The sequence below is a fragment of the Pleurodeles waltl genome, chromosome 8 (assembly GCF_031143425.1).
Source record: "Pleurodeles waltl isolate 20211129_DDA chromosome 8, aPleWal1.hap1.20221129, whole genome shotgun sequence".
In the NCBI taxonomy this organism is placed as follows: domain Eukaryota; kingdom Metazoa; phylum Chordata; class Amphibia; order Caudata; family Salamandridae; genus Pleurodeles; species Pleurodeles waltl.
Genome location: NC_090447.1, coordinates 97,599,930 through 97,616,812, shown reverse-complemented (window position 1 = coordinate 97,616,812; position 16,883 = coordinate 97,599,930). Strand labels below are relative to the sequence as shown.

At 42.2% G+C, this 16,883-nt stretch overlaps 1 protein-coding gene across 1 annotated transcript in view; it reads right to left on the bottom strand.

The window, feature by feature from the left end:
• The window catches only part of P4HA3 (prolyl 4-hydroxylase subunit alpha 3), a 257,969-nt gene that overhangs the window by 19,149 nt on the left and 221,937 nt on the right, over window positions 1-16,883 (bottom strand). The window contains exons 10-12 of the mRNA XM_069203822.1: window positions 13,943-14,005; window positions 13,006-13,074; window positions 7,979-8,075 (exon numbers count right to left, since the gene is read on the bottom strand). Coding sequence (XP_069059923.1) covers window positions 7,979-8,075; window positions 13,006-13,074; window positions 13,943-14,005 — 229 coding nt within the window. The remainder of the gene's footprint in view (window positions 1-7,978; window positions 8,076-13,005; window positions 13,075-13,942; window positions 14,006-16,883) is intronic.

The window sequence follows — 16,883 nt, the reverse complement described above, 5'->3', positions numbered from 1 at the left end:
TAAGGGTTTGTCTGATCTCCCTATGGGTGGCAAAAGAAATGCTGCAGCCCATATGGATCTCCTGAAACCCCAATGCCCTGGGTGCCTAGGTACCATATACTAGGGACTTATAATGGGGGTCCAAAATGCCAATTGAAATTGGTAAATGAAGTCACTGGCCTACAGTGACAAATTTAAAAGCAGAGAGAGCATAAGCACAGAGGGTCTGGTTAGAAGAGCCTCACCTCAGTGACACAGTTAGGCACTACACAGGCATACACATTAGGCCACAAACTATGAGCACTGGGGTCCTGGCTAGCAGGATCCCAGTCAGACAGGCAAAACACGCTGACATATAGGTTTTTATCTATGAGCACTGGGGTCCTGGCTAGCAGTATCCTAGGGACACAGTAAAAGCACACTGACCAACACTCACAAACAGGCCAAAAGTGGGGGTAACCATGCTAGAAAAAGGCTACTTTCTCACAATGTCCTACCTTAAACATACACTGCTCCCTGCCCATGGGGCTACCTAGGGCCTACCTTAGGGGTGTCTTATATGTAAGAAGAGGGAAGGTCTAGGCCTGGCAAGTGGGTACATTTGCCAAGTCGAATTGGCAGTTTAAAACTGCACACACAGACACTGCAGTGGCAGGTTTGAGCCATGTTTACAGAGCTACTATTGTGGTTGGCACAACCAGTGCTATAGGCCCACTAGTAGCATTTGACTTACAGGCCCTGGGCACCTTTAGTGCACTGTTCTATGGACTTACCAGTAAATCAAATATGCCAATCATGGATGAACCAATTACATACACATTTTCTATGGGAGCACTTGCACTTTAGCACTGGTTAGCAGTGGTAAAGTGCCCAGAGTAACAAAAACAGCAAGATAGAGTCCAGGACACATCAACAACCTGGGAAACAGAGGCAAAAAGTTAAGGGAGACCACGCCAAGGATGAAAAGTCTAGGGGCCATATTTATACTCTGTTTGCGCCGGATTTGCGTCGTTAACGCAAATTCAACCCAAAACGAACTCCATATTTATACTTTGGCGTTAGACGCATCTAGTGCCAAAGTTCATGGAGTTTGCGTCATTTTTTAGCGTGGACACCTTCCTTGCGTTAATGATATGCAAGGTAGCCTTTCCCGTCTAAAAAATGACTCCGAGGCATGTGCGCCGTATTTATACTCCCGGGCAAAAATTACGCCCGGGAGTGGGCGGGTCAAAAAAAATGACGTCCAGGCGCTTTTGCGTCGTTTTTTAGCACCTGGTCAGGGCAGGCGTTAAGGGACCTGTGGGCTCGGAAGGAGCCCAGAGGTGCCCTCCCATGCCCCCAGGGACACCCCCTGCCACCCTTGCCCACCCCAGGAGGACGCCCAAGGATGGAGGGACCCACCCCTGGGACATTAAGGTAAGTGCTGGTAAGTATTTTTTTTTTTTTTTGTTGTGTCATAGGGGGGCCTGATTTGTGCCCCCCTACATGCCACTATGCCCAATGACCATGCCCAGGGGACATAAGTCCCCTGGGCATGGCCATTGGGCAAGGGGGCATGACTCCTGTCTTTGCTAAGACAGGAGTCATTTCAATGGGGGTTGGGAGTAAAAAAAAATGGCGCAAATCGGGTTGAGGCGAACATTTTGCCTCAGCCTGACTTGCCCCATTTTTTGACGCCCAAGCTCCATTTTCCCCTACGCCGGCGCTGCCTGGTGTAAGTAATTATTTTTCACGCACACCAGGCAGCTCCGCCGGCTAACGCCGGCTAACGTCATTGAATAAATACGGCGCCCGCATGGCGCTTCAGAATGGCGTTAGCCGGCGTTAACTTTTTTGACGCACAACTGCGTTGGCGCAGTTGTGCGTCGAAAAGTATAAATATGGCCCTGCGACTCATTAATATTACTGAGGTTGGTTTGCTTCATTTGCGTCCCTCTTCAAATCTGAGTTTTCTTAACCGACCTATTTATACATCAGTATGTTCAGAAAATGATTTAGTGGTCACAAAAATACTAGTCACAATTGCTATTTTTCAGAGTGCATCTAGCTTCAACTGTCCTTTCAGAAGTCTGTATATGGCTATTTCCTTCAGGAAGAAAAATGCCCAAGGCAATGTTTTTTTTTAATCGCTACTCGAGGACCCTCTTTCGTTCTGTGTGGGATGGGCCCCTGGTTGATGGCATCCTTTGGGACATAAATCAACTAACCCTTTGAGTCAGTGATTGAGACAGGTAGTAGGTGAATTCTAGAATCCTAAGGTTGTTGGGAAATGCCAGTAAGCTTATGGGCACAAGTTAATTTAGAGGCTCCTGGCAACAGACTAGTGGCTGACAACAGGTAGGACAGATGAAAGGCTGTTGAGTCTGTAGTGAGTGATCCCTGAATGTGTTCAGCATGCCCTAGTACTAGATTAGAGCGGATGAGATGTATTTTTGTCCTTTTTGAAAAGAGTTCTCACCACTGTTGTCAGATGCATCTCCTCCTAAATGATCCCTTAAAGACTAGGGAAGAAATGTCCAGGGTCTATCTGAAAGAGAAACGTGTGCCCACAGAAAATGAGAGGAAAGCAAGATCACAACTCCACATGGGCCCTCAGCCACCTAGATGGTAACAGCAGAGTTAGGTGAGACCCCAGAGGAATGTAGCAATATTTCATAAGTGAATAGAACCCTTTGACCACTAAATAAGAAAGGCAAGAAGGAGGTTAGGTTACAGAGCCTTCCCAGGGTGACCTAGGGTGTTCTCTAACCCAAGTGGCAGAAAGGTAACATAAGAACTGTTCCAACTTGACATGTGCCTGATATGCATCATCATGTAGCAGCAGGATGAGAATTCTTAGGAAGATTCTTAGGAGAATTCTTAGGAAGAGAATATCGAGCACAAAAATATTATTGTCAAAATATCAACAAACCAAAATATTGACTTTACGTACCTATAATATTAACTACAAACTTATCAGTATACAAAGTATTGTGGACCAAAATGTCAACATTGTACTGTTAAGTATATGTATTTAATAATAATGAAAGTTTTTGTAATTTTATTTTAAAATAAAAGTCAAATCATCTTAAAAATGTCAATTACATAAAAATAATTGTATCAATTCATTCTATTTATTTATTTATTTAGTTATTTATTTGCAGAGTTTTAGCAGGAACGTGAACCTTCAGGGTTTTAGAGTGCTGTATATATAGCATAGAATTCCAATATACAAGAGGTATAGCATGAACTTGACACTTCAGCGGGGCAGAGCGCTGTACAAGTAGAATAAAAATCAAACAAGAGAAATAGCAGGAAGGAAAATGCAGAGAGAAAGCAACAAATAAATAAAGGTACAATATCACGGGATGGCTTGGTAGAACTATGATCCCTAGGAGTCCACCAAAAAAGATAAGTGATTGAAGATAACCAGTGAAGGGATCGATTAATCATAAGCTTTTTAACTTCTGTTTTGAAGAAGATAGTGGAGAGGTTTGTCCTAATTTCTGGTGGCAGAGTATTTCATATTCTTGATGCTAGACCAGAAAAGGAGAGTTGTAGGTCTTTTTTTTATTAAACTTCTATGGCTTTAACTGTAGGGCTTCTTGAAGATCAACTACCTCCTGATAATTCAAGTTGTTTGGCCAGGTAGACAAGTGTATTGTGGTGAAGGGCCTTGTGTATCATGCAAGCTATCTTCAACTGCATTCTAGCTTCATACCGAAGCTATTTCAGATGGTTGAGGTCAAGGAGTAATGTGCCTGGATCTACTGGATCCAGTGATGAGCCTAGCAGTTGAATTCAAAGTGACCTCTAGAGAAGCCAGGTTTACTTTGGGTAAACCAGCAAGAGCAGCACTCCTGTAGTCTAAACTGGAGATAACCAGGGATTGGACTGCTAACTGAAAGTCAGCTGGGGGCAAGAAAGGTTTGATTTTCCTTAGTATGTTTAGTTGGTAGTTGGCTCCTCTGGTGATGGCACTGATATGATCTTGCATATTTAGGTGGTTGTCCAACGTTATACCTAGTGAGCTAGTGGAATCGATCAAATGTGGGGTTCAGTTGAGAGCAGTGAGTTGCTTGAGCCAATCGTCTATGGGGGCACAGTGGTTGCTAGGGGCAATCAGGAGGAATTCACTTTTGAGAGATTTAAGCATGAAGTGACTACGAATCAGCCATTGCAGGGTTTTCTGGAGGGTGCACTTGAGCAGTTTGATGTCTGGTGAGGAAAGTTTCAAATATAGTTGTGTATCATCGGCTTACAATTGGTAGTGAATGTTAGAGATATTCAAAGGTTTGATAAGGAGTTCATAAGCATGTTGAATAAGGTGGGTGAGAGCATAGATCCTTGGGAAACTCCAGTCGTGACTGGTGTGGTGTCTGATAGAGCTCAAATATTCAATGTTAATCAAACCCTATTATGAAGGAATGAGCCAAAACAGTTTAAGGCAGGACCAGAAAACCCCATCCTATTCTCCAGAAAGTCAATCAAATTATCATGTTTGACAGTATCGAAAGCAGAGGAGAGATCAAGTAGTATGAGAAAGCAGGTTTCGTTCTAGTCTAGCATTCTCAGGGCGTCATCACCAATGTGTGTTAGAGCCGTTTCAGTGCTATGACCCTTTCTGAAACCCGATTGATGATAATCAAGGAGTTAAAATTGCTCAATGTGATTACAAAGTTGCAGGTGAATGTATTTTTCGAATAGCTTTGCTAGAGTCTGGATGTTGGTGATAGGACGGTAGTTGTTGAGGTCAGACACAGTCGTATTTGTGTTTTTTAGAATAGTGGTGATCTGTCAAATCTTTAGTCAGTCGGGAAATAACCCCTGAGAGAGAGATGCATTAACAATCTTGGTCCAAAGGTGGAGTATGGGAGGGATAAGCTGTTTGAAGAGCTTGGTGGGGAGAGGATCATTGAAGTGGTTGGAGTGTTTTATTGTTATTAATACTGTGAGTAAAGCAGCTTCATCCGGGATTTTGAAGGCATTCCAAGTGGCATTGTTTTTGGTAGTATAGCCAAAAGAAGGGGTTCTAGCCTGGTGATGTATAGGTAGGAGATTAGACTGGGCCTGGGTTAGTAGAATTTGAGAGGTGGGAAGCAAATCTGATTCAATCCTTTTTATCCTTTCAATGAAATAAGTGGAAAACTCTTCGCCAGATGGCAAGGACCCAGTGTCTGCCGAGTGCTGGTTAGGTTTGCAAACTGCTTGTTGCTTGATGATTTTGAATAATTTTTGTGGTCTGCTTTTGGCATTGTCTAGTTGCGTCCTAAAGTATTCTGCTTTGGAACTTTGGATGCTTTGTTGTAGGAGCGTCGACTCAACCTCAAATGCTTGAGGTGTGCGATGGAGGGAGAGCTTCTCCATGATCTCTCCGCAAACCTTAATTTGCATCTTTCTTCATTATGGCTGCCATTGTATCAGGGTTTGCAGTTCCAGCTCGGAATTCTTTTTAGCTGCTTCGGAGCAACCGCATCAAGTATGTCTGACATGGATTGTATGTAATGTTCAGTAAGATTACTCACATTCGTCAAGGTTGTGGGAGACAGTAGGATGTAGTTCCTAGTAGAGGTTAGATTGGATAGATTAATGTTTCTCAAGTCTCTGGACCAATGTTTGGTATTAGTTGGTTGGCCCTTCCTAGTCACCACCTTCTCCAGGATGAGGAAGGGGATCAGGTAGTAGTCTGACCAGTCACGGGGGATATGGACTCAAGTCCAATGGTATTGTCCTTAGAGATGATTCAATCAACGGTAGACCCTCTATTGTGAGTTGGGCCATTACATAATTGGATAAAGTTGAAATCAAGGGGAAAGGCCATAAAGGTGTTCAGAGTAGGGTCTAATGTTGAAATCCCCAAGAAAGATATGATTGTGTGCTGATCCGAGTTAAAGGAGGTGGTCTCCATTATTTGTTCAATAAAAGGTAGTTGTTTTCAGGGGGTGGTAAAACTTGTGGAGTTTTCACACTATCTTGTCCGTACTCCATATTTCAATGCCAAGGTATTCACAGGAGGTCATTGGCCCAGTTAGTCAGTGGTTTAGCGTGAGCTTGGAGTGGTAGATGCATGCTAGACCCCCCGCTACTCTTCCAGATCTGTCCAGTCTGATGATATCATAATTGGGTGGGACTAGAATGTCCAGGGTGGACGAGGAGGTCTCATTAAGCCATGTTCCAGTTAATATTAGAAGGTCAAGATCTTGTGTAAGAATGAGCTCTGCAATGTCAGCTGCGTGTTTTAACTCTGACGAACAGTTGAGAAGCATAGACCTGAGATGAGATTTGGTTTCTCAAGCTTCAAGGTGTGTTATGGGAACACGGACTAGGTTGTACTTCTTCAAGGTTCTGTAGCTGAGACTAAGGGGCATATTTATAATTCATACATCTAGTTTTAATATTTTGCATATTTAACTTTGTAATTAATAATTAATGAATAATTTATTTCAGAAAGCACTACCCACCCATTTCCCTAATGTACTCAACAACCAGTAATAAAAATGCAATGGATAATTATTAGCGAAAATAAAAATAAAATTACATCATTCAAGAAATGCAAAAAAACAAATTATATAAATAATTTATGTTTAATAATTTAAATAATGTCTATATTAGTCAACTGAGTTAAGGAAATTGGAGGCATTTAGCATACAAAAGATCTGAGACCAGGAAGATCACATTGGTGTTCCTTTATGAACACCTAAAATGTAAAGGTAATAAATGTTTCTGGGAAAGAACCTCAGTATTCAGTCACGGCTACACTTAGTAGCTGGATGTATGAAAGAGTTCAAGCCACTAATCTCCAGCTGGGTGGAAAAGTGATGCCTCAGTGCACAGACCGAAAGAAAGTACTGTGGGAGCTGTACAACTGGTTACAATGTGGTCTGCTATAAGTTTAGACTTGGGCGGGTCAAGGGCTTTACCTTTGAACTAGGAAAGTCTTTTGGATGAAATATTGGTGCATTATGTCCAACCAGAAACCTGTTTTTAAAAAGAGAAGACCAAACTGTGATGCCTGCAATTTGAAACCTCAGTTAATCAGGCTTGCTGGAGACAGTGATTGTCAGTCTAAAGAAGGTGTCTTTCAAAGGCAAGGGCTAAATGTGATATCTTCACATGGATTTAAGAATTCCTTTGATCAGTTATCCTTTGGCAGGGTTTCTGGAACTTCTGCTGGTGTAGCAAGTGCAGCTAATGAGGTGTTTCAAATTTGGCCTCAATGTGGCTGAGTCTACTTTGAAAAGCTTTTGTGAAGATGAAAATTTGAAGAGTTCTATGCAATGAGGTTGCATCTTTTCAGGGTAGGTGCAGTAATATTCTCTCAGTCTGCCAGTTAACGTTCAGTTCATAAAGACAGATTTGTTTTAAATTGGCCCTAAAATAGCATCCAACTTCAGAATAAATGGCAACAAATCTTCAGTCCTTTCTCATACTGTCCATGGGACTACTACAAGCAGCAATACCGGTCTCCTAGTCTTTCCAGTATGACACAGTCCAAGTGCAACATTCCGTGAGTAGAAGGCTTCCTCTTTTCCAGCACTTTTCAGGTTATAGTCACTCTCGGCCAGTAGCAGATTTCTACAGCGACTGAGATTGTAATGAGGGTTGTTCAGGAGACTGCATTCCACAGTCACGGAAGAGGTCTTTCAGGCAGAGATTCTGATGGAAATCTGGACATCATTCCTTGTACATCTTTCAGAAGCAGATGTAGATATATTTCTGGCATTTCCAGCCTTGAACTGGGACATTAAAAGCTGCTGGCCAGCTTAGAAGATTGTATTTTAGTTTACCCATTTGAAGACAGATGTGTTAAAATGAGGCACTGCAGTCTTAATTTGTCATCTAGTTAAAATCAAACTCAAAGAAAAATCGAATTCCCCCACCAAATACTCATACATTTCACATCTACATTTACCTTTGTATTAGCTTTCATGTTTTGGATGCTTGCTATTTTTTTGTATCATTAGTTCAGAAATGGATTGCCATTGCCCAGCAAATTCATATAGTGGTTAATTAATCTTACCCCATTTGTCTCCAATAAGCACTGGGCAGCCAGCATGCAGTGTGTCTCCATCTCCTTCCCCATTTCTGTGAAGGTTCCACCAAAAGAGTGCAGCATTCTGGAAGCAACAAAATCAGTCTCAAAGAGATGTGGCAGTAACACTGGAGCATAAACTACAAAGTGAGACTGGTGCAGGAAGCTGATGTGGGGGGCTGCTGACGATCATGCAGAATCAAAAGCAATGGAGTCTCTAGGCAAACTCAGCTTCAACCTAGTTCTGCAGTTAGGATCCACCCTTGAGCCATAGCAGGAAGTCCTATAAGTGCACCATACTTTTCAGTGTGGTTTTGGATGGAGTGTTAAGTATGCAATGTTATATCTGAAAATGGCTTCAATAAGATATAGAACTTGTCACCAATCCTGAAATTTTCACCTACATATCACCGATTTCAGGTGTGCTTGTTGTTAGATTAATTAGTTCAGTAGAAGCAAAACAAGACCCAGATGCCGTAGCTTTTCACACAAGAGTCCAGGACTAGGGGCGACATATAAAAAGACTGTTTGTAGTTGCAAACAAGCCGATTCACAGAATCGGCCCACTTGCACAAGCAAAGTGGCTTTTTTAGATGTACAAAGCCTATTTGTAATTGGGTAACCTATTACTGAATTGCAAATTGGGTTTGTGATTCAGTATTAGAAAGGGCATGTTTAGGGAATCCCTAACTAATACTGAATCACAATGGTATGTAAAAAGGCTTTGCAACCGAAATGCTGTTGCAAAACATTAGTATTTTACCCCCTACTTCATGTAGGAGGTAACCCATTAACAAATGGGAAGGGGTCCCTAAGGGACCCCTTCCTCTTTGTGAATGTTTGCAACAATATTTGTAAGAGGAGGTAGTGGTCCCACTGACCACTGTTTACTCTTAAAAAATGAAAAGAAAACTTTTCATTTTTCTTTTAGAAATACATCCCTTTTTTCTTTACGAAAAATGGCCTGCATTTAGCATTGCTTTATTGAAAAGCAGTCACATACAGGCCACCATCCCTGTGATTTTTGCGAAACCCAATGGATCGTATATTGATCCATTAAGACCTGCTTCATTAATGTTCATGAGGTAGGTCTATTTGCGACCCACTGGGAATTGCAAAATGTGTTAAACCCACATTTGTACCTGGATTTTTGCAATGACCAAATAGGGAATCTAAAAAATTCAGTATTTGGGAATCGCAAACATTTACCTTTCTACATGTGGCCCCAAGTTCTATAATGACCTGGAGGGAAGTAGTCAACTTACGTTCCAATTTGTTCTTGAACATGTATGCAGTTTTATTTGTCCAATTGTGCTCTTGGATGGAAATGGGAAGGAAATACTTTTTTGACTACATGGAGAGCAAACACTTGGAGACATGGTACTCTCATAGTATGACAAGAATATTACATAGTACAACCTGTAGTACCTGGGATGAAGGTGATGTGAGCAGACACATTTTGTTCGAAACGTTTGGCAGATACAGTATACTAACTGCTATTGCGATCTTTTGGGATTCTGAGCAGTCAGTCTTTCCAAGTCTTCAGTGAGAAGACTGTTTTATCTTAGTTGACTATGCATCCCCCACTCTTGTGACCTTAGATTTTCCATAGTGTGCTAAGATTCTCAAGTGAAATGGCAATAGACTTTCTCTTTATTTCTTTGGTGAGCAGACAGCAAACACATTGCAATTTGTATCTGTTTGGAAGAAACTTATATAGAATTCCTTAAATCTTTAATCTCAGAATAGCATTGCCACTGATGAAATGCATCTATGTAACTTAGAAAGCGTATTCATTATTTCATTATTTCAGTTTAATCTTAGTTACTGTAATAAACATAAACTAAAGGAGTGCTTTAGAAATTAAAGAAACAATCTACCATTGTTCTCCTGGTCCAACCTTAATATTGTACTTTTTTGTGATGGGATTGAATGGCTTAAATTACAATTCCCCCACTAACTCTAGTGAATCAAAGTCTATACAGGTCTTGTCACTTGGGGGGACAAGAAAGAAAATGTCCACTTAGTGGAGGTCTAAGGAATACACTCTCTTTCGTCAGAACATATATAGTATACAATATACAGTCCTGCCAATAAGTACTGGCAGGCAAGTTGTGTACATCTTATCACGCAATATGGGAGTATTGTATGTAATGTGCACACAATTTACCTAATTCTGTGATGACACCAGGGTGAGTGAATACTGTATACATCCTGATGAAAGAACAGGACATCGTGAAGGCCAGCAATAGGGCTGAAACATGTTGATGGCATCACAGAGCGTCTTAGGACCATTAGAACCTAATCACCCCTCCAACCATTGGATTGTAACCATACCACCGAGGGCCACTAATAAAGGGATACCACAATAGTTATTTGTATCTTTAGACCCTTTTGTTAAGTGCCTGAAATATGGTTGAGCCCACCTCAGCCTTTAGGAGCAGAGGCAGACCCGATGATGAAGCATGCCACTACTGGAGGGGGGAGGATCACTTATAAAAGAAAGCATCTTTCTTTCCCTGTGAATGCAGAGTGCGGATTCTCAGAAAGGCATTACCTTCTGGTTTAACTTTTGAAGTGGCTGGGCATACTATTTTTCTTGTGTCTAAATTACATGTAATTTAACAAATTGCACCTAACACATAGGAAGTGATTGTGTGGATGCTTTCATGAACATATTTTAGAACACTATAAACAATGAATGGTTGTTCCTTGGGATTAGCTGCTAGCCCAGGCCTAATTTTTGGAGGTTGTATAGGAGGGCAACTGCAAAATGCTCAACTATGTAGACCTGTCTGTTGTTTTCCATTTGGTAGACCCTTCACATGTCTTACTGCTTGATCTTGGATGCCCCTGTCTCTCAAGCTGTCTTATTCTTCATATCATTCATCTTCATTAGAGAATAGAAGGTCAGGGTAGGGCTCTTTGTTTCAGACATTATTCCTCTGGGATGCTGGTTTCCACCAGTGTTCTTATTATTATATGAGTGATACTGTAATTATATAGATTGTACCTTTCTGTTTTTGCCCCTTTTTCCCGCTCCACTGCTATAAGGTGCCACTATATACATACATACTTATTTAATATCAATATGTTCCTCCCTGTTTGGTTTAAAGATAGTTTTAAAGTAGTGTTTTATTTGCCTACTTTATCACATTGCTTACCTTTACCAGTGTACACTGTCCTGCGCACACAAGATTTAAGACACATAGTTGACTTCATTCAAATTCCACATGTAGCTCGTCTGGCTGGTAGTTTGTGCCACCAAGGTGGAGGCCATTTTACTGGGACAGAAAGGTCAGTTCTGCCTATCAGTCGTATAGCATTTTTTGGTTGCTGGTAACTAAAATTACATGTGCTTATAACTGGGCTTATCTAAAGAAAAGGAACTCACCAGATATCGTATGCAAAACCTAAGAAGGTCAATGGTGGGTGTGTTTTACTTAATTAATCCACTGTTATTGTTCTTCATGATTAAAAACATTATACATCGGTTTATGGGAAATAATGGAGAACCACATGTTAGTTTTCAAATAGAATAAGCAAAGAAGGGGGCTCATTTATAAAAATGAATGCTTCCCTGAAAATCCATAGGAATGTTAAATAAAGATTAGTATGTTTTGTATAGTAAAATAGGTATTAAAAGCAAAGTGGACATAGCATTATTTGCCATTTTTTCAACAATATGAGAACATCTGCCTTTCCTGGAAACTTTTTATGATTTGATGCGTTGAGGAAAAAATATTAAATCAGGGTTAATGACAAATAATTAAATCAAATTATCCATGACAATATCATGAATGACTTTGGTATTGCCAATCACCAACGTTTCATTTAAAGCTGAAGTTTATAAACACTACAATAATTAAACAGAAACGTAGTTCACAACATCACTACATTCCCCAGATGTTGAGAGAGATCTTAATATTTTATATAGATGTTAGGAAAACTTAGGCGAAGAGATCGATGTACCCAAATGGGATGAAATTATAGTATAAACTCATAATTTGCTAAGGGCCTCACACTGTTTGTCTATTGAATGAATGCTTATCTAAAGGTTGACTATACTATATTCCTCTAAGCCTCAACAAAATAACTGTAATAGAAACACAGATTGTCACTGAGACCTAAGAGAAGCTGGCAACATACCCCCCATGACAAGGATTGTAGGACCATATTTAAACCAATACCTCCAAAGCTTTTAGATTTATGATGGCAAGCGGACAACATAGCCTCAATCACATTGTGGCGTAATATCTAGAATATAGGCTATAGCGAGGCACTGCATTCAGCGTTGTTGGGGGAATGAATTGTATGCCACATGACATTTCTGTTTTTCTCCCTAGTAGACTGAATAATAATAAAGGTGTGGTGGAGACTATCCTAATTAGGACAGGGTATGCCACTGAGGACTTGGTTAACATTTGGAGAGGTAAATTTAATTTAGCAGGAAACAATTAAGTGAAAACTAGTGCATCATTACCATAAGTTAAAAACAAATTTAATGATACAATAAAAATTAAAAATAACTTCACAAAATCCTATGTTTGAAGTCTGGCCTGATGGTAAAAATCCAAGTTGGTTATTGGTTAAAGTAAGATAAGAGTAGAACTAAAGTTTAGATTTGAAGCCTAAACTATTTGCTCAGTGTTCAGATACTTGTCCTGGAAAAGGCTATCTAAGTGGAAGCAAAAATGTGTGAACATGTCAGTGCGGCTGACAAAAAACAATATAGGCCAATAAAAGACTCTAAAACCAGTGTTCCACATGCGTTTAAAGTCACCAAGTGTTTCCATGAGACATCCACTAAAAAGTTTTGGCAAACAGTCATCCAACTTAATTTTTCTCGCTTTTGTTTATCAAACCTTTTTCGTTGTTGGTGGTCTAACACCATGAACAACAATCGTTTTTGAAAGAAATCAATAAATGGACATATTTTCTACATGTGGAATGTATGTTGCAGGGATAATCCATGCAGGACACTGAGACGTTTTCACAGAACAACAATAGGGTACCTTCATGACCGGCACGCTGAAGTTAGCATAGATGAAAGCTGTGGATCCTCCAACTTCTACTGAACTTAGCTGAAAAATCAAGAGAATAAAAGAGGGTTAAAAGTCATAAAATTGAAGCACACTCCATACCTCGAGGCCAAACTATTTGCACGTTCCTGTTTTGCATGCTGATAGCCAAACTATAATAGGTGGTGAGTCTATCAAGTAAGAGGTGGCCTAGCATCCTCTGTCTTATTAAATTCTGTCCTCTGACCAGTGAAGCTGGAACTCGGTGGTGCTCTGACAACTGCCTTACTTTAGACATCAATGTGAAGCATCATTAGATAGGTGGAGACCAAGGTGAGGTAGAGAAAAAGGGACAAAAACCAGACATAATATGGCAGAACCTCAGCCATACCTGGGTAAATGATTAAAGTGTGCTTTGACTTTTAAATATTAACTCACAATTGTTTTGCTGCTTTGATGGTGCTGGTGAAACAAACTCCTGCGCTGTTCCCTGCAGTGTAGAACATAACACACATGACCACAAGCAGAAATAGGGGTTCATTCCTGCATTCAAAGACCCTCTCTCTCTAACGTGCCTGAAGTTAGGTGCTTTAATACTGTGCAGGTAAATACCAATATTGCAGGGTGAGGTATTTCCACATGCGGTATTAGCTCACCATTCTGAGTTCTGCACCTCGCCATGTGTGATAACTCAGTAATACCGCACTTTTTTCTCTGTTCCAAGGTGGTAAACTCAGAATAATGTGGATTTCTCTGCACAAATTCCTCTAAGTATTAGCTAGTGAAATTCTTGCAGAGGAGGAAAGTGTGGCAATTTTGTAAAATAGGGTTTACCAAGGTGAACAGAAACATGATTTAAACTGGAGAAGCTAACCCGAAAGGATATAATGTTACTATGCGCCAAGGTATGACGCCCATGTACCATACTTACGTAAATCATAAAGGTTGCTACTCTATTGCCAGCATTTGTTCTGTAGACCGGGCTTGTCAATGACTGTACCGAAACAGAAATTGTTCATTATTAGTAAGGACAATAGGTGAACATGTTCAGACTGAAACGAATAAACGAGACAGAATAAATATGGCGCATCAATTACTACAAGTCAGACTCCCATCGCACACATCTTCTCTTACCTTTCTCCAAGGACTTGTAGAGTTGGACTGGGTGTTAGAGCCAGAACCGGAAATGTCCTTAGTATCAGAGACCTACTCTACTACATGAGTGACTATGACACATTCAGGAGGTTGTGGCGGGAGATCCTCTCTGAGAACTGAGGATTCTTTTTAGTAGAGCTGTCACATTTTTATTTATTTATGCAATGCAACGTTTTAAGTATATTGACTAAAAGGGTGCTAGGTTTACAGGAGAAAATAAATTCATAAAACCTTCCAGTACTTCAGTGTCTGACAAATTACCCAATGCCATTGGTATAATCATATATGTGTGTAGGAAGTTGGCTCTGTATGTACTATTTCAAAGTAAGAAATAGCATGCACAGAGTCCAAGGGTTCCCCTTAGAGGTAAGATAGTGGCAAAAATAGATAATTCTAATGCTCTATTTTGTGGTAGTGTGGTCGAGCAGTAGGCTTATCAGAGGGTAGTGTTAAGCATTTGTTGTACACAGACAGGCAATAAATGAGGAACACACACTCAAAGACAATTCCAGGCCAATAGGTTTTTATATAGAAAAATATATTTTCTTGGTTTATTTTAAGAACCACAGGTTCATGATTTACAAACAATACTATAAATGAAAGGTATTTCACTTAGGAACTTTGGGAATTTTGAATTAGCAAAATAGCATATACAGTTTTCACACAAATGGCAAATAGCTATTTTAAAACTAGACACTGCAATTTTCAACAGTTCCTGGAGGAGGTAAGTGTTTGTTAGATTTGCAGGTAAGTAAACCACCAACAGGGTTCAAAATTGGGTCCAAGGTAGCCCACCGTTGGGGGTTCAGAGCAACCCCAAAGTTACCACACCAGCAGCTCAGGGCCGGTCAGGTGCAGAGGTCAAAGTGGTGCCCAAAACGCATAGGCTTCAATGGAGAAGGGGGTGCCCCGGTTCCAGTCTGCCAGCAGGTAAGTACCCGCGTCTTCGGAGGGCAGACCAGGGGAGTTTTGTAGGGCACCGGGGGGGACACGAGTCAACACAAAAAGTACGCCCTCAGCGGCACGGGGGCAGCCGGGGGCAGTGTGCAGACAGGCGTCGGGTTCGCAATAGGATTCATTGGGAGACCAAGGGGTCTCTTCAGCGATGCAGGCAGGCAAGGGGGGGGGGTCCTCGGGGTAGCCACCACCTGGGCAAGGGAGAGGCCCACCTGGGGGTCGCTCCTGCACTGGAGGTCGGATGCTTCAGGTCCTGGGGGCTGCGGGTGCAGTGTCCTTACCAGGCGTCGGGTCTTTGAAGCAAGCAGTCGCGGTCAGGGGGAGCCTTGGAATTCCCTCTGCAGGTGTCGCTGTGGGGTCTCAGGGGGGTCAACTCTGGCTACTCACGGGCTCGCAGTCGCCGGGGAGTCCTCCCTGTAGTGTTTGTTTTCCACAATTCGAGCCGGGGGCGTCGGGTGCAGAGTGCCAAGTCTCACGCTTCCGGCGGGAAACGTGTGTTGTTTCAAAGTTGCTTCTTTGTGGCAAAGTTGCAGTCTTTGTGGAGCAGAGCCGCTGTCCTCGGGAGTTCTTGGTCCTTCTAGATGCAGGGTAGCCCTCTGAGGCTTCAGAGGTTGCTGGACCCTGTGGAACGCGTCGCTGGAGCAGTGTCTTTAGAAGTGGGGAGACAGGCCGGTAGAGCTGGGACCAAAGCAGTTGGTGTCTCCGTCTTCTCTGCAGGTTTTTCAGCTCAGCAGTCCTTCTTCGTCTTAGGTTGCAGGAATCTAGTTTCCTAGGTTCTGGGGAGCCCCTAAATACTGAATTTAGGGGTGTGTTTAGGTCTGGGGGGTTAGTAGCCAATGGCTACTAGCCCTGAGGGTGGCTACACCCTCTTTGTGCCTCCTCCCTGAGGGGAGGGGGGCACATCCCTATCCCTATTGGGGGAATCCTCCATCTGCAAGATGGAGGATTTCTAAAAGTCAGAGTCACCTCAGCTCAGGACACCTTAGGGGCTGTCCTGACTGGCCAGTGACTCCTGCTTGTTTTTCTCATTATCTCCTCCGGCCTTGCAGCCAAAAGTGGGGCCGTGGCCGGAGGGGGCGGGCAACTCCACTAGCTGGAGTGCCCTGGGGTGCTGTAACAAAGGGGGTGAGCCTTTGAGGCTCACCGCCAGGTGTTACAGTTCCTGCAGGGGGAGGTGAGAGGCAGCTCCACCCAGTACAGGCTTTGTTACTAGCCACAGAGTGACAAAGGCACTCTCCCCATGTGGCCAGCAACATGTCTGGTGTGTGGCAGGCTGCTAAAACTAGTCAGCCTACACTGGTAGTCGGTTAAGGTTTCAGGGGGCACCTCTAAGGTGCCTTCTGGGGTGTATGTTACAATAAAATGTACACTGGTATCAGTGTGCATTTATTGTGCTGAGAAGTTAGATACCAAACTTCACAGTTTTCAGTGTAGCCATTATGGTGCTGTGGAGTTCGTGCATGACAGACTCCCAGACCATATACTCTTATGGCTACCCTGCACTTACAATGTCTAAGGTTTTGCTCAGACACTGTAGGGGCATAGTGCTCATGCACTTATGCCCCCACCTATGGTATAGTGCACCCTGCCTTAGGGCTGTAAGGCCTGCTAGAGGGGTGACTTATCTATACCTATAGGCAGTGTGAGGTTGGCATGGCACCCTGAGGGGAGTGCCATGTCGACTTAGTCGTTTTTATCCCCACTAGCACACACAGGCTGGCAAGCAGTGTGTCTGTGCTGAGTGAGGGGTCCCCAGGGTG